Genomic DNA, 24847 nt, shown 5'->3' on the forward strand with positions numbered 1-24847 from the left:
CCTAATTAGTCAATGAGTACTTCATTTTTTTTCTTTTGGTTTCTTTTTTGCTTTTTGCCTTTTTTTTTTTCTACTACATTGCTTTAATAATCTAATTATATGTAGAAAGGAAGATTGATTCTACGCTGAAGAATTAGAAATACACAGCTAATAACAGTGGAAGGGAAGGATTCTTCATCGTTGTTTTGTGCTCATCAAGTGAATGATGGCCATTTTGTAAGTCATGGAGGAACAATGGAGCATGGGGGTCAATGGGCCATCCATGACCACTAATGTACAAGGATAAGACAGACGGGAAACTATGGTCGATGACTGCAAACATTGAACCATGAAAATGAAATGATTTTGCTGCTAGCTAGCTTGTTTAAACCCATCAAATCCTTACATTCCAACTTTTATACTACTCAGTCTGCGGTTCTGGTGGGCACAAATCCTTATTCCAATGAGCAAGAGAGGCTTTAAACTTGAAAGACTTGGTTTGCTTGTTTGAAGTTTGAACCAATTAAGATAAATCTGGTGGTTTTCGCCAATGGTTTGATTTGTTTCCCAATATAGCTTTAATCACCTAAGCTTCATACACATGCTTCTTTTCAAAGCAAAATCCTAAACCTCCTTATCCCATATCCCTTAACTTTACCAGAAGTAATTAAGATTCTAACCAGATAAAGACAATCCACTATTTTTATCAGCTAAATCACCAATCCATTGCTTAGTGTATTGAAAAATTAATCTTTGTGTCTCATAATTGTCTATTTAGTAACTACGATACAGTAATTACTTTGAGAACAATGGTACATTAATAATTGAGTAGGGTACGAGCACGTGATGCCCATACCATGTCATGAGGAGAGAGCAACACGCGTCCATTTTAGTTCATCTTCACGTATAAAATGGACAAAAATGCCCCAGAGCTAAAGACAAAAGGGAACAGAATAACAAAAACAAACAAAATAATGAGTGCGGGACCCGCAATAAGATGGACAGTGAAATGGTTGTTGATGGCTTACCGTTGGATTAAAGGGCCATTAGCCGTCAACTATAGTTTACGATAAGCACGCCATCTGTTCGCCGATACCTTATCATTTCCTTCCGCTATTTCGTGATATATTAATACTCTTTCACGATATTCTCCTTTTCAAAAGTAAACACTCATTGCGGCATGTCTCATTAATCTCGAGCTGGGTTAGTTTTTAAAATGAATAAATATTTCTTATATTCATAAATTAAATATATTTGGTCTTTGCTCCTATTCGATACCCACTAAATTAGTTAAGAAGCTAAAAAAGGGTCAAAACATAAATTTCATCCTCAGTTAATTTCACAATTTTTGAATAATTTATTTTCACTAAAAGTATATATTTAACTTGTGAATTTAAAGAATTTTTATAAGTATTTTGAGTAATAATTTGTTAATTATATTTATAACTTTAAAAGATTGAAATGTTGATATGTTATCACACTTACAAATTACTGATGCCACCTTTAATTCTTTTTTTTCATTTTATTATCATCACATCATTCAAAATGAGCTGAATTTAATATGAATGAACTTGTATATATGCCACCTCTAATTAAAATCTTTTTAATTAGAAAAATTATATGAAAACATATGACAATAAACTAATTCAGTCACCCAAAATTACAGATTATCAATTTCCTGTTGCTTATCATTATTAAAATAACTAAAGAGCCTCTTTATAGAAAAAGAAATATTCAATCGTCTGCAATTAATTGTAGGAATGAGTGATTTGGTGGTTTGATTGATTATACCTAAAAATCAAATACACTAAATATTTTTTAAAAAATTTATTAAATATAAAAAAGGATCAAACCAATCAAATATCGAATTCGTTCAATTGATTTGATCTTGAACCAATGGATCAAAATTTTATCATTTTTTTTACAAATTATAATATTAAAATTTATAAACTTTATCCATTATTATAAAATATATAAATAATATAAACATAAAAAAATAGAACAATTGTTGCTTCACTTGCATAAAATATAATTATGTCTTTTTTACATAAATTATCAAATTAACATTCAAGATTTATCATGATAAAAAATTAAAGATGATAAAATTAACATCTCTAAAATAAAACTATCGAACATAAGACAATTAACTATTGTAGATTACTTGAATCTATTCTATGACTTGACTCTTCACATTCACTCACATAGCTTATGTAACAATTGAAAAAAATAAAAAATATAATTAGTATAAATTTTTTCTAAAAACAAAGTAAGAGAAAATTAAAAATAAAAAATTATGAAAAAAACCCTAAAGTTCAACATTTACCTCAATTGAAGTGTGAAGAATACATTTCTAATCTCTTCACTCATCAATTGAAGTGTCAATAACGGAAACGGAATTCACAATTCCGATCTTTGACATATTTAAAATAGATAAATAAAAAAATAAAAATTAAAAAATAAAAATAAAGAAGTAAAAATATTAAATATATATTATATTTTATATAAATTTAAAATAATATATATAATATTATATATATTAACATATATAAAAAATTAATTTAATTTTTTGGTTGATTTAATTCAAAAATTATAAAATCAAAAACCAACTAAAAAATCAATTCAGCTAAACATTTTAAATCAATTGATTCAATAAATCAATTAAATCAAATTATTTTACTCAAATCATATTTGATTAAGGATGAATAATAAACGTGGTCTGATTTTCCTCCCTCTAGTTAATTGTTGAGAAATAAGGGATCATCTCATCTCATTCTATCACGCTAGCAATCCCTACCAAATACAAAGTTGAGACTTAAGAAAAAAAAAGCGCGAGACAGAAGCTGTATACTTTATCCTGATAAAATATCGTTTAGACACCACCAATAATAAAGCCGAAACAGCAAAAGCAGCAAAAAACCACTCTTTCACAAAAACAGCCTTCCGGTTTCCTAATACTACTCTTCCTCTACTCCTCTATAAATATAGCCCCACTCTTTCTTCCTTCACCCTAGTCTCTGTGTCAAAGAAGCTCATACTTAAAATCTAAAGACCGAGCTGAAGAGTCGAGAGGATGAGTTACCTGAACAGAGTGTGGATGGCGACGAGCATGGCAGTGGTGCAAGGCCACGGTGAAAACCAAGGTCAAAAATGGAAAGCAGGCGTCAAGTTTCTCCAACGGGGCCAGGGGAGGCTCTTCGGTGGGGACTCATCTGACCTACGGCCGGTTTCCGGGATGATCGGCTCCGATTTCCCCGGGATGGTGGGGAACCGTGATGCTCAAGCCGATGAGTCGATCCGGCGAGTCATGTATCTGAATTGCTGGGGCCAAGGATAAGACTAGAGTAGACTTTTAACTTTTGTTTTTGTCTTTCCCCTCTTCACATCCTACCCCACCAACAATGGAAAAGGGGGAAAATTACTGTAGAGGGAAGGGTGTGGAAGCTGTAAATGCGAAAGTTGTACAGAGGACAAAAGAGTATTGTTGAGGATGTAAATTTCGATGCTCAGCTTTCGGGGATGAATGGATTTTAGGGTATCAAATGAAACAAACAGTTGTAAAGTTTTTTGCTATCAATTTGTGTCTCTATTATCTACTCTTTTGATTGTAAGGTCTCATCTGTTTTTGAGTTGGTTTTTAATTTGGGCAGGCACCTCAAATACGCTGCAATAACACACAATGGTTGAATTAACCAAAGATACCAAGGAATTAAACTTACATAAATTCAAAGTAGTAATTGAATGACTATGCTGTTTCATTTCTTAGTAGGCATTATCTCATGCCTTCTTTCCCCCCTTATTCCCTTGGAGAGGCTGTTCCTTACCAAACCTTCTCTTCCGATGAAAGATTAACATTTGCAGATCCATTACAAAGAGAAGTCGACGCTTTCAGTCAAGCATGCAGCTGTTTCTTTTGCTTTTTCGTTTTAGAGAAAATGAAAACGACAAAAAGAAAGAAACAGACAAATTTACCTGACAAGTTTGAGAAAATTTACTGAAAAGAGAAAAAATCAAGTAGACATGATTGTTCAATGTGACCAAATCTTGGGCTTAATGTGGGTAAACATACACATCAAATAAGCCATCGGCTGCGCAAGAAAACTTGAACTGATGGATAAGGCAAATTTTGCAAAATATGCCTTTACTCGAACAAGTCATACGGCTCAAGGACATCTTTCCTTCAGTCATGTGAAAATTCATTCGTTGGCTGGCACGAGTGAAGCTGGGAAATATTTTGGATACCTACAATCCAGTCGCCCTACCGATCAAGGATGGCTGGTTTTAAGGTAAATGGAGTTCGGCAAGGAAGCCCAAACCGAACACATGGAAATTATTGGAACAGTTGTCTTTGATGACAAATTACAAACATTGCCTGATTACATTGCTACGGAGAAAGCCAATTCCCCAATCAAATAGAGGGAAAAGTACTTGTAGCAAGAAAGAAAAAGAATGCAGGGGCAAAAATTACAAATAAAATAAAAACACAGCAATTACACACCATTACATTTCATGAATAGGCACCATTCTTCGAGACTCAACTGATGCAAGAAGGTATAGAAAATCAGAGAGAAGACAAAACTATACAACGGCTCCTTGCAGATACACAGGCACACATCCAAGAACACCCATAATCTAATTATAGAGGTAAAGAAATGCTTCTTTGGTTTCCAAGGTTTTGTTGCTTTATCTCCCACGAAGCAACCAGCTGGGCTTCCTCCGCCAAAATAAAAGGCAAAGAGATTTCACGGATTATTAACTCACCGCAAAATGGGCATTCACTGGCCACTGCATCATCTAACTGTGATCGGAGCTGCCCACCAATCAAACGAGAAATGTCAATTAACTAGTGACTTTTTTGTCTGCTACTAACCTAGTGGATGAATTTCCAGCAAACACCAAAGCCATAGATTCAAGTGAAGTTAAATGGAAGTGACACCAAAGGTGAACAATAGAAAGGGAAATGATACCTTATCTGCAGGGTTCATGCTGGTTATGGATTCATCTGTGATACCACCATTAGATTCCCTCCTGGCTTCGCTACCAAGTAAAGTTAGTTGCTTCTGCAAATCCAGTATATATTCTGCCTGCCACACATATTTAACTCTTAAGTTGGATTGCTACCCCAAATCTCATCAAAACTTTTACCAAGGCCAACAGGAAATATAATAACCAGAAAGAGTTATATTTCAGCAAAAGCATAAACATGTGCAACATAAACATATGAGAACTGAGAATGATAAGCAAACAACTCACTTGAGATTCATTGGTGCAACGTGTCACATGAGCAATCAGGCAGTGGGCATGAAAGGCATGTCCACATGGAAAGACATAGAAAGGAGCCATTGGTCCTACAGCTGTATAAACACGAGTAATTCTATAATCCCCGCCAACAGCCAAGATTTTACGTCTACAGATCTGACAATTCAGAGAGAAGTTGCCTAATCAAAAGCTATAAATTCATAGGTTGAGGAAAGTAACATAGAAGAAAGCAATGCGAATTTTTCTATAATATGGCCAACACCAAAATAAATTAAAATATCAGCCAGAGCCAAGCAATTTTCAATAAAATTAATATTCACTGGCTCTCAAAGTCTGTGCTGGAGCCAGATATAATGGTAAAAGCAAGGCAAGGTGTCCCCATGGTGTGGGTAAAACTCTTTGAGTTCTTGTAGAACTACACAGAATCCCACAGCAGACTAAATCAAGCACGAATGGTTTAGCTCCATAATCCATTAAAAATAAACCCAAGAATGCAACTTGTCAACGACACCGAACATCAGAAATCAGGATGAACAGTACCCCACATTCCTCAGCACGATCAATCACAGCATATCTTTGAGCTAGTGCACTAATATCATTTCTAATGTTGTCAGCACCATGTGTAGCATCATTCATCTCCTCCTTAAGTTGCTCAATTTGCTTGTTGTAATCCTCCAGTGAGGAGCAAATTGCCTCCTACATACAAACAATAGAAGAGCAAAATTTAATGGAAGGTATAGATACAGAATAAATACTTGGACTTGGAGGAATTGACTAACATCCTTGCAGAATTTCTCATATTAAACTAATAATGAGAGTATTCCATAGAGACCCTCAGGTTAAAATTTTAAAATTTATAAATGAGTAGCTGAAAGCAGGCGCTCGCATGTGTGCAAAAGAGAGAGAGAGAGAAGTATTTCAGAATAATATCATCCCTGGAAGGATATAAGCATGGGCAACTCAACATGCTAAAATCCTACCTTGAAGTCATCAATAAGGGCAAAGTCAGGAAAGAATGGCAATATGTCCTCGATCTTTAATAGGCCATCTGTTTCCTTGAGAAATGCTATTGCCTTCCGTATATTCTCCCTTTTAGTACCCTTTTCCTGCTCAATAACATGCTTAGCAACCATTAGCCAAAGCTTCTTTCTCAAGTCTTCATCATCTTCAACCTTGTCGGCTTCAGCCATTGCAAGCTCTGGATCAACCTAGAGCAACCAAAAATAGCATACACATTAATTTAATGTAAAATCCTGAAAAATTATATTTGAGAAAAGGTACCACTATCATACATCATACAGACAGATGACAGATTTAACTAGCTGCCAACATCTATTTTAAAAAGCACAATTCAATGATAGTTGAACATGACTATTTCATCTAGTCATACATGTCTGAGTGAATCTCACAAAGGCATGCAAAGATGGTCGTCCTTTATAGTCCACACCTTCAAATTTGACAGCAAGCTGTCCTTAACAAAGGGATTTATTGGAAGCCCGCATTAGAGGAATTTAAACTAGGGATTTGCACGTGAAAAACCATTGCTAACACGATAAGCCAACTTCTAATCATCATGGATTTAAAGAATTTTGACATGCAGCTTGACAAATATTTTAAACACAGGTAGATTATTTTTTTTTGAAAATAAAACACAGGTAGATAATGATAACAATAATAATCCATACCCAAAAAGTCCAAAGAAATGCGAGTGTGAGAGAGAGAGGGAGAGAGATGTTTTACATATCTGAGTATTAATATAATAAGCCAATGTGCCTAATTCCAGAATGAATTTCATCAGTGTACTATATTCTTCTAAATCCAAATCCTCACAACAATTACACAAGTTCCAATAGAAATGGCATGAAAGAATTGTTATAAAGCAAGGCATTGTCAGAGGCATTTGCAAAGACATTACCTGGAGAGCAAGAGCAACAGCTTCCTCATGCATTGACATCATACTGTATATATGAACACAGGCACGCATTCGTTTTTCCTTGAGGCAGAGACGCAGAGCATACTTGGGATCATAAAAGAAATCAGGCCCATTCTCTCGTCCTTTTCCGAATTTGCATTGTAGGAAATGCAGAAGGGCACTATCATCTTCCTAGATATAATATAAAAGAAAATCAAGAAATAAAGAAGAAGACAAGGCAAACAATATCCTCAACCTTACTGTAAATGTATGTACTAAATGAAACAAATGAGACATAGTTTGAAATCATTGCTGGTTTTGAGCTTTCAAAACCAGTCAATTGCTCAAGTTGCTAGATAAGGGTCAAAAAAGATTTTTGGTCTACAAACATACCCCCTCATGTGCAAACCACTATAAACTTAAAGGAGTAAAGCTTCTAAATATTAAACCAAACAACCCAACCTGCTTAGCATACAAAGATAGCAATAAGTTGTGGATTCCTGGATCCTCATTATGCAAACGGTGAACACAGAATTCCAAGTATTTGATTACTTCATGGGTTTCATTCCTGCATGTTGCACAAAGTTGCGGTAGGAAGTCATTCAGAATCTATAGAAGAAACAAATGATTAAAAAAGCAAATATGGGAAGACCAGTACTTTGCATGAGGTTCACTTGAATAACGCATCATTGCAGGAATAAGTTTCCTTGGGTTCAGGTTGTTTGAGGCCATCCATGACTCCACAGTCTCATATGCATCAAGAGTAATAAGATCCGGGGCAAATTTGTACTGCAAATTAAGAGCAATAACGTTATTTGAATTCACTAAGTATGAACTAGAAATGATAGGTTGTATTCTATTACAAAGATAAAAGATCAACTAGCTTATAAACAAAACCAGAAGAGGAAATCACTGATATGAAAAATGAAGAAAATATTACAGGGACCTGCTAAGCAACAAGCAGCATGTGATGGCAAGAATGTTTGGGAACCTGATGTGTACCTGAAGATCTATTGGAACAACAGGTTTCCGAAGCACTTCCAATGCCTTCTTTGCTTCTCCTTGCTAAAGGAAAAGGTAGAACAGCTGTAAGTGTAAAACAAAAAATGGAATAACAAAGCAAAAAAAATCTAACGCCTATCTTGTTTATAAAAGTAAACAAAGCCTCTCTCTTTTTAATCTTAACCATAAATGACTAATATGTCTACCATTTTACCTCCTTTTTTCTGTTACTTATTAAGCCACCGGTAGAAAAAAAAATGAAGGACAATAAGTATATTATCCATTGGAATTAAGAAGAGAAAATGAAAAGTTTCCATAGCAAAAGCAAGCTCCCAATCATAAACTTAAGACTTTGCACAAACAAAACCACAAAAAGCTTTATGAGCAGAGTGTCCAGAAATTTAAAGCATTAAGACTCCCCAAAAAATAAGAAAAATAAATAAATAAATAAACACAAAAACATGGCAGCATCAGGAAAGATGAATTCTAGATCAAGTGACATGAGGAAAAGAAGCAATAGGTGCCAATGACAATAATAGAAAATATGCTAGTACCTGAATATAATGGTGAACAACAATTTCATATTGTTCCTTCAGACTAGCAAAATAGACTAATTCTTCAACCCTCCCGTAGCTGCAAAAATTTGCAAAATAACATATTATTGTTGTTAATGCTTCAATTCTAAAGGGTTAACTGACTAAAGAATCCAATAAAGAGTCAACATGAGCATGGTAATGTTTCAAAACTGATGTGTTGACTAGAGACTGCAGCAAGTAAAGCAGACATGTATTCTGATTATTTAAGCAAAAGACAAGGCCTCTTGTCCAGAGTCCAGACACAATCATCTCATTATGGGTCTAACCATCAGCAATGCAAGAATAGCTGCCAACTCCTGAGAAATGGTATATTTTCGGTAGTTCATCTGGCACAATGCACTAGAATTAAATTCCTTGCAAATCCCACGATTCTCATGAAATGCAGGGGTTGCAATTCCACTTCATAAAAGAAATAAATAAATTTTTCACTTCTCTTGCCTTATGGAGTTTATTATACCAAGAATCCATCCTTACACAAGAAAGCCTTTTATGTGATAGTACCCAAGAAGTAACCCAAAGTTATTATTGACCAAATATGGAGATTAACCTTCAGGTATGTTGTGCTTTACAAGTGTCAATACTGTTATATATTCATGCTACCACTAGTCCTATATTTTGACGCAAGATAAACATCAACTGATGAATGGAAGTCCAGAGGTGAAGAACTACTTCCAAAGTCTTGACTGTAAGCTAACGTGGCAGGACCGGTATCTTCCTATGATAACATTCTTTTAGAATTAAATCTAGAACCAATAAGACAGAACAAATGTGAGACAAAATGTTATAAAACCATGAAAGATTACTTACAATAATAATGTTGACAATTAGAAGAGAATAACAAACAATTTACAAATCACAAGATGATTACCTCTCTAGAATTCTCATTGTAGTCACCTCATCCAATACATCTTTGCAGTCACTAAGGAAAGCACGAAACTCTCTAATGATTGACTGATATTCTGAATTGCGATTCTCCAAAGCTGTGTCATCTTCTAAAAGAAGCCGATTTATCTAAAATGTTGGAATGCAAAATTCGGTATTATAGATACAAAATGGTAAATTATCAACTACCACTACATGACTTTCTTGCAAGAAGAGAGAAATTAATCCTCTTAAAACAGTGCAATCCAAATGGCAAATAATAGACAGTGTTGATTTCCCAAAAAGCAGACGCATTCGAGAGTCGCTTCCAAGTTTTTATGCCTACTACTCATCAGGTTCAGAACAAAATAACAATGGCAAACATTTACTTTTTATTTGCCTTGCATATAGCTGGAAGAGCATGAGGATGGTAAACGACCTAAAGGCGGAACAAAAAAAGGGGCAAAAGCAGACAAAGAAACAATATTTATGTTGGGCACTTATCTCATGTATGCGTAGAAAGCGACAAAGAAAAAACATTTATATTGCACACTTATCTCATGTAGCTATTATCTATTAACATATAGGAATGGACATGAAAAGCACTTGAAAACAAGTCTGATGATCTAAGAACCATCATGTAACAACCTTAGTATCTTGCCATTCTAACCTGTTGCTAATCACATGTTTCAGTTTTGTAAAGCCACTAGCATGTCATAGAAGGAAAAGAAAGAAAAAATGAAGATAGCTAGATGATATATCTATTAGTCATGCATGGAAAACATTAAAACCTTGTCCAAGTACAGTTCCGTTGCCCATGTGGAGATCATCGTTATTTGGCATTTGTCATCCTTTGCCAGATTGTCAAGCTTCCGCAATAAGAAGGTTCTCAAAGCATCCTGTAGCCAAAGCACATATTAAATTTGTTGTTGAAGTCTAAGATTGGTCCCTGCTCTTATCAATATTAAGGATTTAGTCCCTATACCATAGTTTCAGCAAATTAAATCCCTATACTTTCATTAAATGTTGTACAGAGGACAACTGTTAATGGTGTGAATATTCAACCGTTAAATTTGTTAATGTGGCATTATTTTAGCCACGTGGACTTTTTTCGCCAGTTGACCACTCCGTCCCAGTTGATTATTTTGACTTTTTCTTTACTGATTATATATTTAATAATTTATATATAACATAGAAAACCTGATAAAAGAAAGTATGTAGCCAGCTGGGGAAAAAAAAAAAAGGAGAGATTTTTAGGCAGCCCAGAATATGTAGCCAGTTGGCAAAAAAGTCGACGTGTCATACCACAAGACCAAGATTATACCATATCACCTAATTTAACGATTGAAAATTCACATATTAACAATTGTCTTCAATCTGACATTTGATTAAATTATAAAGATTTAATTCCCAGAAACTGTGGTAGAGGGACTAAATCCTTAAAATAGATATACTACAGGGACCAATCTTCAACTTTGACCTTAATTTGTCAACGTATGTCTAATAAGCCAAATGCTGAGAGTGTTGGTCAAAACAATAAACTCATGCGTGTTTGAGTGTATGCGTGTATGCGTGTATGATGACATAATGTCACCCTGCATATCACACTGAAAAACTTGAATCTAGATATGCTATGTTTTTAGTTTTGTTTTAGGCACAGGCTTATAGATTAAGGATAATTGTTAAGTCAGCAGACAAAACATAAACAGTCATCATATTAAAGAATAAAAATCCTCAGCTCAGCGTATTTATACTTCTACCATTAACCCCCACGGAAATTCCTGCCTCTGGTTGCAGCAAACATGATATGGTAAAAATAAAAGTGAAAACCAACTTGATTAAGTTTGTACATCTTCACAAATATGAAAGACAAGTAAAGTTATCAGTTCAAAACTAAAAAGAAGAGGTAAGATACAGCACTAACCTGTTCGCCGACACCAATAAACTTCAAAGTTATCTCCTCAAATGATAGTATATAGTTAATCTGCAAAACACCCACATCAGCTATAATTTTTCCTGTATGTGGAAAACACACACACACACTCCACCCTATGTGGATCTACAACATTAACAGAGAATGGATGCTTTCAGATAATAAATTAAATACATAATAAAACAAAGTCAAGAAACAGAAAATTCACTTTTGCATAAAAAGATGCTGCCCTGAGGAAGTCCCTGGAGGTGAATGCAGCTTCAGCCTGCATAACCAATGTTCCAGACATATCAAATTAAGATGAGCTCATGTAAGTTTTGTGTTATGAAACTACATTAGATGTCTATAACCAAAACACCTATTACTTGAAAGACAAGAAGTCAGCCAGACAGGACCTGAACTAAATATATTTGGTCTCTTTGGAGTGGGTCACGAGAATTTGCTAATGCAGCAGCATACTCTTTCATATCTAGATAGACCTTCCACATATCTCGTCCTTCATCATTCACAGAAACCTAAAAAATGTTTTCAATCCGGAAGCCAGAGAAAATTAGTCATGTACAGTCTGGACCAAAACAGTAGATAAAATCAATTGTAAGATACAAACCTGAAAAATAGAGTTTTGGTCAAATGCATAGAACAACCCTGCAGTTGCATCACTAGATAGTCCAATAATCCCTCTTGAATTAGAGTCTGATGCCTGATCAAACTGAAGTTCCTCTATGATTTGCTCACTGATTCTGTTTACAACCTATGTAGCATTTAAAGAACATAGCACATGAGTGTAAAAGCTACAAGAACAGGAAAAAAGCAAATGTAAACAATCCTACATAAACACCAACAAAACTAATCCCAAGATCCTTCAAAAATAAAATAAAAGGGGGCTCTTAGAAATCAAAGTCTCTCATACTCATAAGAAAACCCATTTCCAAAATAGATGTAACTGAATTCAGAACCTTTCCAATGGACAACATCAGCAGTTAAGTAAAACATAAGTGTTTATCACAACACACCTTAACCTTATTTCCAATAAGAAGCAAGAAATGAAATTCAGACACCGCCATGGAACTGGGTTTGACTACTTCCGCACCATTAGACAACTTTGTGTAGTCCAGGAGAGCCTTGTTCTCCACAAAGTTCTCATCACCATCTGGAGAGCTGGATCAAAATATCCGTAACAACTGATGGTGAGTGAACACTCGTATGGAATTTCATCAGATATAACAACTAGTTCCAATGCATTATAAATGTAAGTGAAATACAACCTAAAACAAAATCAAAAGCAAAGCAGCAATTTAAGTATAAAATATAAATTTAATTTTTGAAAAGGCAAGAAAAGGAAGTAACAAAGAAAGAAAGTAAACAGATGGTTAACAAAAGAAGAAAAAGTTAAGGATTTAATTCTTTACCTATGCTGTGCTCCAAAATTCAAGCCACCATGGTATATACCGGCTCCAGAAAGCCATGCAAAATGAACAGCTCTCCTTTGCTTGATAAAGAAATGCAGTTCACTGAGAGAACACAATAGCAGCAGAAAAATCTCACTCAGAAAGCACCATAATTTTATATTTATTTACTAGAAGAGGGAGATAGTAGTTCTCAACCAATAAGCAAAAATGATTATGTTACCCAAAAACAATAAGCTGAACATGCCATTACATAAGTTCTGCTAACACAAGGCTCTGTTCTCTCTTATGAGTAGTTCAAATTACAAAATACAATCATGAAAAAGAACACTTGCCTGTTTGGTATTTCACCAGGAAGTTCCATGAAACGCACAGCACGATCTAGGTAGCTGGCAAAAACAGTCTAGCATGCAAAAAACTTTAAATTAAAAAAAAAAGGTACCTTTCCACAATGTAATGCACTAATCTAGACAGACGGCTATGAAAATCATGAGAAGAGAACTTCGGAGTGAGAAGAAATCAGGAAAATAATAAAATTTATGCGCACAGTTGCATGTTTCGTATTTCACCAGGAAAGTTCCATGAAATGCACAGCATGATCGAAGTAGCTGGCAAAAACAGTCTAGCATGCAAAAAACTATAAATTAAAAGAGAAGGTACCTTTCCACAATATAATACACCAAGCTAGACAGAAGGCTATGCAAATCATGGGAAGAGAACTTCAAAGTGAGAACAAATTCAGGAAAACAATAAAATTTATGCACACAGTTGGCACTTAGATGAGAAGTTTTGTTGCACCTAGATTGCAAAAAAAAGAAAAAAGAAAAAAAAAGGCACATCTAAATGACTGTATAGAAATTCCAGAGATGAAGAGAATCTGGCTCAACCGATTAATAAATAAATAAATAAAAAGGACAAAAGGGACCTCAATCTATAAATCCTCAAAAAGCATCAATATTATGGTATGACCTTAAAGACAAGTAACTTAAGCACCACAATGGAAAAGAAAAAACTAATAGAACACATCCCCTCCCCTCTCCTCCCTTCAACCCCCTTCCCCACCCCCCACCAAAAAACAAAGCCATACTGTCTTTCAGTCCCCAGGAGAGGGGTCTAATTTAATTGCATAAGCAATAGCAGAGAAAAAAGGAAGCTGGCATTTTAATGTGCCAATTAAGTTATGGCTTAAGGGCACTGGATCATACATTTACGTGGATGTGTGCGCGTAAAGAAAGAAAGAAGCAGCAGCACAACAGACAAATAACGCAGCTCACATATTAACATGTTCCTTATAGCCAATCACTTTAAAACTCCCAAAACAGAGGGAAAAGGCATTGGAGCTTAGCTTACCTCTAGTGATCCAATTCCAGTGAAAGAATAAAGTCTTGTGGGAGTAACAGCCATCACATAATATCTAGTTCCATTGCTTAAGATAGCTGTTTCCATCTGTACAAAGCCACAATGCCAATTATTAGGAAGAAAGAAGCTTAAGATAGCTGTTCCCATCTGTACAAACCCACACTGTGAGTAATTAAGAAGAAAGAACAGGATTATGTGAATGCTGTTTCCAGGCCAGTTTCATGAACCAATGACTCCTCTGACATTATCAACATAGGAGATAAGAACCTACTTACATAGCAACATGTTCCAACTAGTTTATTATCAAATATAAATTGTTTAGCGTAAAACAATACTGGCAACAGAAGACATATCATGCACGGTTGTACAGACAAATAAGCACAGGCAAATTACAACTTTAACCATCCAAACAAGACTTTCTTCTTCCTTGTTTTTTTATTCTTTTTACTTTTGGCTAAAGAAAGAGGATGGTCTAGTTGCTTTCACAAGAGAACATCTACATCAGTACAAAGGGTTCTCAAAAAGATGAAACAAGAGAAAATTTAAAGCCCATTCCCAAAAGAAAGGCACAAAAAGAAATACCTGCAAACCCATGATAGCTTCTGGAAGTTCTGCTAATTCAAATAAAGGCTTTATATACTTCTCCCTCTTGTCCTTCTCATCTACTGCAATTTCATAGAGTTGGCCATTGTCTGTACCAAGAATGACTTCCCTTGTAGAAGCTGCATTAGAAAAAAAAATTACATAAAAGTACACAATAACATAACTAAATCAATACACACAAAGCTCGGTATTATCAAATAAGCAATGGCCAAAAGTTAAATTACCTTCAGTTATCTGTTGCCTATTCCAGGCAACAGCATTGACAACTAGCCCTTTCAATCTGCTTAATATGCGTGGCTTGTTCCACTTTGCATGAGTGTAGAATGTATCAGCACCTCCACTGCCAACAACAGTGGCAATACAATGGCTGCCCCCAGGATCAACAAAAACTCTATGGATGGATTGCTCCCCAGGTCGGCCCGCAGAGAGATCAAAATCTAAGATTCCAAATAGACAAGCAAAATTACAAAAATGCTTCCATAATATCATAAACGAACAATAACTCGGCTGTTAACCTCTCAACTGCCATAACTCAACTTGGTACCTTAAGTAAGAAGCTCAATCAAACACCTTATATCAATGAGTTCAAGTTCAATTCAACTTTAAGGTAATTACTTAACCAACAAGGATTAAAAATCTGATTTAAAACTAGCCTGGCATTTCGAAAATTAGCACACTATTTAGCTGAGAACTAAAAATTTACATGATTAATTTTACAGAAAGTGAATTAACCTATACAAGAGAAATCCAGTAAAGCAAAAGAGGTAAGGATAAAAGAAGATACCATACGAATCTCCCACCCCAAAATCGTGTCTGATAACCCAACCTTTACTTGTTCCCAACACAATCACATCATTTCCAGCCGCCATACACGTAATCACACCGCGGCCTTTCGCCGCATATCTCTCTAGAAGGTCTACTGCGAACACTTGTCTCCCTTTATCCATCCTTCACCGTCACCCAACCTCTCCCGCCGTTGATTTTCTCGCGAGCCGTCCCTCCACGGACTGCCGTGATGATTCCAAAATTAAGAGGAAGTATGATTAGAGACAATTAGGTTTCGCGATTGCAGAAAAACGGAACATGAGATCTTTACTTTAATAGAAATGAAATTTAGAAAGATCGCTCAAGTAAACTGCAAATAAATAAAAGTAATGCTAACACCAATTGAAACCTTTTTTATTTTTGCCAAAGAATGCTAATTGAAATTTAGTTGCGCATTTTTCGTTTAGAAGAAAAGAGTACCTGAACGAATAAGAGAGGCGATCAACCGGAAAAGTTTCCGGATATTTTAACAGCTATACTTCAGTGAAATCCAGTTTGATAATTGGATTTCTAAGAGCAAACGATGTCGTATGACTCATCTTGCCGGATCTGAACCGTCATGGGCCATGGAGAGGTCGAGGGAGGAGAAGAAGCGCGCCCTGTGGACCCAAAAAGTTAATCATCATTAAGGATAAGATTGTACTTAGACCCTCGTAACAATTTGTCAAATGCCAATACACTCAATTCCCCTTTTTTTTTACCAGTTAACCTTTAAATCAAATCGGAGCGTCTGTAGGAGCCGTTTATGATCTAACGGCTCAGATTTCACCAACAACCCTCCTCTAACGTCTACTTTTGCCCAACGGTCATATCTCTCTCAAGAAAACGAAATTCCCTCAATACATTTATCTCTCTTTTTCTCTCTTACCAATATTCTCCGGAGATTAGCAAAACAATACATACATTTCTGCGTAGTTCTTTTAACACTCAAATTTGTTGTTGTTTTTTCCTTTTTTCAGGAATTCTTGATTCAAAGTGTACAGAGATGAGTATTCTTCAATACCCAGATTCGTTTAATGTGCCGGAGCTCCAGGTTTGGAACAATGCGGCTTTTGACAATGGAGAGTCTGAAGATACCAGCGCCATCAAGGCTTCTTGGGGTAATCTTGAATCTGGGTCGGTGAATCAGTCACTAGAATCTGATGGCAGCAAAGAAAATCAGAGCCCCCTTTGGCTAAAGTCCCCTGTTTCTTTTAAATCTACTGCGTCTCTTGTCAAGCCTCTTTGTTCCAAGAATGTTATTGGTAACTCTAAAGAGCAGGCGCTGAAGGGTATTTTTGTCGAGCCTTTGTCAGGGAAACTGAAGAGTGGAGTTGGGAAAGAAGTAGAGAAAAAGCACGATGAGAAAAAGATTGATATGGAGATTGAAGAGATTGAGAAGGAGATCTCTCGTTTGTCATCGAAACTTGAATCTCTTCGTCTCGAAAAAGCTGAGTACAATGCGAGAAGTATTGCGATGAGAGGAAGAATAGTGCCTGCTAAATTCATGGAGCAAAAACAGCGCATCGGGAATTTGGAGATGGGAAAAAAGATTGAAGATCCATTGTTGTCAAGTGCTAAAACAAAAATGAGTCGAAGGGGGGTTAGTTTAGGTCCAACGGAGATTTTCTCTGCTATGAAATCGAGGCAATTGACGAAGCAGGAAGTCACCACCCCTATTCAGTCAATACAGAGTCGCCGGAAATCCTGTTTCTTTAAGCTTCAAGATATTGATGAAGGGAAGGTTACAAGAGAGAGAGGCAAGAGCTTGAGCGTTAGCCCTAGATCACGTAAAACTTCTAAGGTTGAAGCTCCTAAGCCAGCTGCAACCACAGTAGGGTGTAAAAGGGCTGTTAAGAAAGAAGATGGGGTTCTCGCTACAGTTCAGCCAAAAAGACTCTTCAAAGATGGAGAAAAATCAGTAACAGCAAAGAAACCATTGAAACCTGGAAGGGTCGTAGCGAGCCGGTACAATCAGATTGCCAATCAAAGCAATGGGAATTTCAGTGTGAACGATGCTCGAAAGCGGTCTTTACCAGAAAATGGTAAGGAGGAAAGTAACAGGCATGAGAAGAAGCGTGTTTCGCATGAACGGCTAGTGGATTCCTGCAAGAATCAGAAGAGTGAGAGCAGAGTGAAGAAGAAGTGGGAAATTCCTAGTGAAGTGGTAGTTTTCAAGTGTGAAACGGAGGAAGAATCTCCAGAGCCAGATAATAAGATGAACGATGTACTACCGAAGATTAGGACTGTCAGATTTTTGGGTAAAAGTCCTCGTGATTCAGGTCCGGCAAAAAGAGTGGCTGAATTGATGGGAAGGAAATCGTACTTCTGTATGGAGGAAGAAGCAGAGGACTCTGTTTGTCAGGCTCTGAGTTTTGCAGAAGGGGAAGGAGAGGAAGATTGATTCATTTGTTAATTTTCTTCTTGACTTTTTTAAGCTACGGAGTCCGGGGGTTTTGGGGTTGTGAATCATACCATAACTCTTGTTATGGGTTAAGAATGGGTTTATGTTGGCTTAATTCATATATGTAAGCGCTTGATTAAGCTTTTACGCTCTCTATTATGCAATAATAAGATAAGCTTTTCTCTTGCTTTCGGGTGAAGATATTTTTTTTTCCTTTCTTTGTAACAACAGTTGATAGGTGAAAGTAAATATAATATTTCTTTTTCATATTGACAACTATCCTACCAGTTGGCTATTCTTTCTGCACTTTTCTTTCAGGATTCCTTACCAAATTCAGGAATGTCTTTCTTTCTTGCATAAATAAACGGCTTCGGTGTTATAAGCCAGATATTCATCTTAGATAGATAAGCATGATTTATGTTTTCCCTAAAGGGGCTGGAGATTTTACTTTTGCCTTGCTGTTTTCTATCCAAGCATATGAGTGGCATTTTTATCTTCCTCTCTAATTATGATCTATTTTTCTATTCCCATAACTGTTGAGTAAGTGAATCAAGACTAGTTAGCACTTCTTCTAAAATGAAAAAAGATTCTCTGATGCTAATTGTTAATCATCAACATAGTTTCTTTCTTTCTCTTTTACCTTGATAAATAGATTGATTCATACTTGCTGTAAAGGGGGTTCTTGTGATAAGAAGAGGAAGCGTTGCAAACAAGTAAGAGATGTACTGGAGGTGACGGAGAGGAAGATTGGAGCAGTTCCTGAAGTACTAAATGTTATGGAAGGTGGAAGAGAATAAAAAAAGAATAGGTGTTCTAAATGAGAATAGGATAGAGAGAAAAGCTTTGAGCGAGAGTTCGATAATTTTGAAAGTGGAGGAGAAAAGTCTCTTTCTTTGAATTGTGAAGGCTTTATATAGAGTGTCAGAAGTAACGGTTACAAGAAAAGGTTTTAATACACGTAATGAATGATACCATTAAAGAGAAATTTAATGTTAGGTAACCGTTACTGAGAGTTAATATTGAATAACGGTTAAAAACTTATTATGTGACTGTTAAAGTAATTATATTTAATGAGACTTATTCTCGAGTAGGAGTTGATAGAGAATAGTTGTACGTGAACAGGTACAAGAGAACAAGCTATACATGAATAGATATAAGAGAAGAAGGTGTATGTGAACAGGTATACGAGAACAAGATAGAAGGGTGAAACACTTGTACTTCAGGAAAAGGTTAAGAGAAAGACCTTTTAACTATCTCCATATCTGAGCCACCAAGTCAAACTCTCCGGAACATCCCAATATGAAAGTAACCTGTGAACCTTGCCACCTATTCCGGATTACTTCATTGTCATTTGTGTGAAATTGTTATTCTATGTGAAGTAGTTGTTCTACTTGTATTAATTGTTCCTCGTGGAGTAATGCTCCACTTATTCTACTTGTTCTACATGAAGTAGTGCTTTACTTGTAATGATTGTTCTTATTATTCTTTATATAATGTTACATGATAAAATAATTTTTCAGAGAATAAGTATAAACCAAAATCGACTATCTACACTTGTTTTCCTCCTTATAATCTTTTACTACTATTTTTTTAAGAAAAAATTTTGAGATTTTTTTTGTTAAGTAATCTTGAGGTTGATAAGTGAGAAAAAAAAAGCAAGAAATTAATAAGGGAAACTACAAACAACTCAAACCAAAGTTGATGTTTGAATATCAAATGACTCATCCCTTCCAGGGTGAAAATGATCCCTTTCCAATGTTTGAAAAAGGGACTGAAAAGTTGATGTAAAGAAAATGGGATGGAGAAGAAGGAAAAATGATGTTGTTTGCAGTTTGCGTCTGTGCTCTGCTTTGTTATGGAATTAAGCAACACGCATGTCCTTCAATTCTGATAGTGATGATTTTGTTCTGTTATGAAGCCATTGCCACCATGAAATGACACTGCTACTAGTGTGGAGATTAAGAAGTAAATATCTCAACTTCACTTGTAATTCCATCACTCTGTCAAGCCACTTCTTTCGTCCCCACTTGAATTTATCTGAACCTGCCATGATTGTCCACAAATTTTGGAAACCGTTTGTTTCAGACTTTACCACCCAAGATTAACTATCAATTATTTATATTCTAAACCAAGAAAGTTAAAAGAATGAAATAGCAAGAGAGTAAAAGATCTTTACCATTAGCTTGTGCATGCTAAAGGTATAAGATATATTTCTTCTCTAGATATTTGCCTGAGGTTAACCACGCCTAACAATATCACAACATAAAGGAGATGTTTGATTATTATTATTTTTAGGTATAAAGTTTTTTTTTGAATAATTTTTCCAACTGGAAAGGTTTTAATAGAATAAGCTAAGAATTCAATGAATATTCTTTTTAGAAGAATTTAAGAAAAAAAGTTAGGATATGCTTAGTATTTTTTAAGTTAAATTATACAATGCTTTACAAAAAAAATATAGATTTAGTTCATATATAATAATTTATGTAAATTGAATTTTTATATTTTGTCATTTTGTTAATTTCAATCTTTAACTCTAATATTGTTAAAATTTATCGTTAAATATGTTAACATGGTATTTTGACCAAGCTAATGTGACACTTTCTGTTGATGTAGCATTGATTATGTGCTGATGTGGCATGATTATGTTAATGTGACAAAAAAATGTTGACATGACAAATGTTGGCATGACAATTGCTAACATGATAATTACTAAATTAAAAAAATTGAGAAAAATCTTACAATCATTATTCTATGTTGAAACATCATTTTTTTTCTTTCAAAATTTCTATTTTATTTCAAATTGAACTAAACACATGGTAAAGAAAGCTTATAAATGATCAACGTAAAAGTAAAATTGTTTTTCGCAACCTAATTCATAGTCAAAGTCGCAGTCTTATTCGAAGTTTTAGTCCTAGAGATAAACGACCTGTCATAACTGAGGGGTTAAAATCTCATCTTGGTTTTCAAATAGATGATCAAGGCCCTCCATATAAAGGCAAATCAAGGTTTACATCTTCTAGATCAAGGAGTCATGGTTCCTTTCTTTTTATATCTCCTAATATCTCACCGCCAAGGCATCGTAATAGAAAATCATCTTCATCCCCTAACATGTAAAAATCAAGCTCACCTTATGGACAAAGAGGATTGGTGTCTTATGAAGCCTAAATCTACCCCCTTTCATTTAAATTTAATTGATCAGGCTAAGAAGCTTACCTAGTTGTCTTGATTGCGTTTGATTTGCAACACTAGTTGAATCTTCAAAGAAAAAATGCGGATCCAAAAATTGAATCTTAAAAAAAAAGCCCATTAACCTTTAAAACTGTTATAAAAATAACTTAAAAGAACAAATAAAGATAACTGAAAGAACAAGAAAAAAAAGAAAATATTTAGAGAAGAGAAAAGAGATCTCATTGAAGTGTGTTTACAAATGAACTGAGAGGGCCTATTTATAGGCAAATAACTCCCTTATTTTGATAGAATTTACAAGATGAAGATAACACTTAGAAATTAGATGGATTAAATCTTAATCCAATCTAATTTACATCAAATCTAGATATAGATAGAATAAATGGATATTCACAAAAATATTCATAGCACTCCCCCTTGAATATCCATTGTGTTAAGAATATGCCTCGTTAAAACCTTACAAGGAAAAAACCTCATGAAAAAAAAATTCGAGTGAAGAAAAAAGAGTACATAATTCTTTTCAAGAATACGCTTATGAAATATTGTTTCATTAAAAACCTTATCAAGAAAAACTTAGTGGGAAAAACCTTGATGAAGAAAAAGAGTACACTGCGTATTTTACTCCCCTTGACAACTGCATTATTTAAGATATTTAAAACGGTGCATCTCAATCTTTTATACCTACTTTTCGAATGTTGTAGTAGAAAGGGCTTTAGTAAACAAATATGCTAGATTGTCACTTGAACGAATTTGTTGAACACTAATATCACCCTTTTCTTGAAGGTCATGAGTGAATAAGAATTTTGACGAAATATGTTTTGCTCGATCGCCTTTAATGTATCCTTTCTTTAACTGTGCTATGCAAACAGTATTATCTTCGTATAATATTGTTGGAATTTCTTTCTTGGTTGACAAAACACACATTTCTTGAATATGTTGAGTTACAGATCTTAAACAGACACATTCACGACTTGCCTCATGAATTGCTAGAATTTCTGCATGGTTAGAAGAAGTGGCAACTATAGTTTGCTTTACAGAACGCCATGAAATAGCCGTACCTCCATATGTGAATAAGTAACCTGTCTAGGATCGAGCTTTATGTGGATCTGATAAATATCTTGCATATGTATAACCAATTAAATCTAATTTTAATGCATTTGAATAATATAAGCTCATATCCATTGTTCCTCGAATATATCGAAGTATATGTTTAATTCCATTCTAATGCCTTCGAGTTGGAGAAGAACTATATCTTACTAATAAATTCACAGCAAATGAAATATCAAGTCGTGTATTGCTAGCAAGATACATAATGCTCCAATTGTACTAAGATATGATACTTCAGGACTAAGAAGTTCTTCATTATCCTCATGAGGTCAGAAAGGGTCTTTTTTCACATCTAATGATCTTACAACCATTGGTGAACTCAATGGATGTGCTTTGTCCATATAAAATCGTTTTAGCACTTTTGCTATATAATTATATTGATGGACAAAAATTTCATTTGTCAAGTATTCAATCTGAAGACCCAAACAAAAATTTATTTTTCCAAGGTCTTTCATATCAAATTCTTTATTTAAATAATCCACGGCTTTTGATAACTCTTCAAGAGTCCCAATAATGTTTAGATCATCAATATAAACAACAATTATCACAAATTCAGATCTGAATCTTTTTATAAAAACACATGGGCATATTGGATCATTTTTATAGCCTTCTTTCTACAAATATTCACTAAGGCGATTATATCACATGTGTTCAGATTGTTTTAATCCGTATAAATATTTATTTAATTTGATTAAATAAATCTCTCGGGATTTCAAATTTTGTGCTTCAAGCAACTTAAATCCTTTAGAGATTTTCATATAGATATCATTTTCAAGTGAGCCATATAAATAGGCTGTAACTACATCCATCAAACGCATTTCAAGCTTTTCATGTATTGTCAGACTAATTAAATATCGAAATGTAATTGCATCCACCACAGGAGAATATGCCTCTTCATAATCAATACCAGGCTTTTGGGTAAAATCTTGTGCGACAAGCCGTGCTTTATATCTCATAATCTCATCTTTCTCATTTCGTTTTCGCACAAATACCCATTTATATCCCACTGGTTTTACCCCATTTGACGTACAGACTACAGGTCCAAAAACTTCACATTTTGCAAGTGAATTTAATTCCATTTTGATTGTTTCTTTCCACATTGGCCAATCATTTCTATATCTACATTCTTCAACAGATGTAGGTTCAAGATCCTCATTTTCTTTCATAATATTGAGCGCCACATTATATGCAAAAATATCGTCGACGTTTATTTCATTTCAGTTCCATCTTTTTCCTGTCATGACATAATTTATTGAGATATCTTCATTTTCACTAATTTCAAGTACTTGAATTTCTTCTGAAATTATGTCAGGGGTCTTTTCTGAAGTTTTTGTTTCCTCTTCTTGACCATTTTGAATATTTGCTCCTTTTTTTTTTTAGAAATTTTATCTTTTGAACCGATTGGTCTTCCACGCTTTTGGCGTATCTTAGACTCATTAGTAACAACAGATTGTCCTATATCAATTCTGATTGGAGCATTTGCAGCTGGTATATGAGATTTAGTTACTCTTTATAGGTCAGTAAATACATCTGGTAACTGATTTGCTATATTTTGCAAATGAATTATCTTTTGAACTTCTTGTTCACATTGGTTTGTGCGAGGATCAAAACTAGATAATGATAATGTATTCCAAGATATTTCCTTTTTCAGCTGCTTATTTTCTCTCCCTAATGTTGGAAAAATTGTTTCATCAAAATGACAATCAGTAAACTTTGCAGTGAATAAATCTCCTGTTGAGGGTTCTAGATATTTAATTATAGATGAAGATTCATATCCAATATATATTCCTAACCTCATTTGAAGACCCATCTTTGTGCGTTGTGGTGGAGTAATCGGAACATATACTGCACATCCAAAAATTTTTAGATGGGAAATATTTGGTTCCTAACCATAAACCAATTGTATACGGGAGAATTTATGATAACTTGTTGGTCTGATGCGTACAAGAGCTGCTGCATGCAAAATTGCATGTCCCCAAGCAGAAATTGAGAGTTTGGATTCATAAGTAATGCCCTTGCAATCAGTTTAAGACGTTTGATAAACGATTTTGCTAAATCATTTTGTGTATAAACATGAGTAACAGATTATTCAACATTTATTCCAATAGACATGCAATATTCATTAAAAGCTTGAGACGTAAATTCACCAGCATTGTCAAGACGAATTGTCTTGATTGCATAATCAGAAAAATGTGCTCGCAGACGAATTATTTGTGCAAGTAATCTTGTAAATGCCAAATTGCGAGTTGATAATAAGCACACATGTGACCATCTTGTTGATGCATCAATTAAAACCATAAAATATCTGAATGGTCCACATGATGGATGTATGGGTCCACATATATCACCCTGAATATGTTTCGAAAACATAGAGGATTCAATCCCAACTTTTGCTGGTGATGGTTTTATAATTAATTTACCTTAAAAGCATGTAATACA

General features: G+C 34.8%; 2 protein-coding genes across 2 annotated transcripts; one reads left to right on the forward strand and one right to left on the reverse strand.

The window, feature by feature from the left end:
• LOC18608626 (vacuolar protein sorting-associated protein 18 homolog) lies at window positions 4280-16398 on the reverse strand. Its single transcript, XM_018115585.1, has 24 exons — window positions 16153-16398; window positions 15692-15914; window positions 15132-15344; window positions 14887-15026; window positions 14296-14391; window positions 13281-13348; window positions 12949-13050; window positions 12553-12697; window positions 12147-12290; window positions 11935-12054; window positions 11748-11804; window positions 11531-11590; window positions 10398-10505; window positions 9614-9756; window positions 8704-8782; window positions 8150-8212; window positions 7806-7936; window positions 7610-7715; window positions 7151-7339; window positions 6216-6443; window positions 5776-5931; window positions 5230-5391; window positions 4944-5060; window positions 4280-4786 (listed from the first exon to the last, which is right to left on the reverse strand). The coding sequence occupies exons 2-24, from the start codon at window positions 15852-15854 to the stop codon at window positions 4613-4615; spliced, it is 2964 nt and encodes a 987-aa protein (XP_017971074.1). The 5' UTR covers window positions 15855-15914; window positions 16153-16398; the 3' UTR covers window positions 4280-4612.
• Window positions 16525-18314, forward strand: LOC18608627. The gene has a single exon (XM_007043418.2). It carries the CDS (start codon window positions 16718-16720, stop codon window positions 18113-18115), a length of 1398 nt encoding a protein of 465 aa, XP_007043480.2. The 5' UTR covers window positions 16525-16717; the 3' UTR covers window positions 18116-18314.

Source organism: Theobroma cacao, chromosome 2 (assembly GCF_000208745.1).
Source record: "Theobroma cacao cultivar B97-61/B2 chromosome 2, Criollo_cocoa_genome_V2, whole genome shotgun sequence".
Lineage (NCBI taxonomy): Eukaryota > Viridiplantae > Streptophyta > Magnoliopsida > Malvales > Malvaceae > Theobroma > Theobroma cacao.

Excerpts from the sequence above, each read along its gene's own strand:
- LOC18608627 (XM_007043418.2), top strand. The coding sequence starts at position 16,718 with ATGAGTATTCTTCAATACCCAGATTCGTTTAATGTGCCGGAGCTCCAG.
- LOC18608626 (XM_018115585.1), bottom strand. The coding sequence starts at position 15,854 with ATGGATAAAGGGAGACAAGTGTTCGCAGTAGACCTTCTAGAGAGATAT. Across the intron at positions 8,783-9,613 it reads ACAATGAGAATTCTAGAGAG|CTACGGGAGGGTTGAAGAAT; the intron begins GTAATCATCTTG and ends AAATTTTTGCAG. Across the intron at positions 5,932-6,215 it reads CCCTTATTGATGACTTCAAG|GAGGCAATTTGCTCCTCACT; the intron begins GTAGGATTTTAG and ends GTTTGTATGTAG.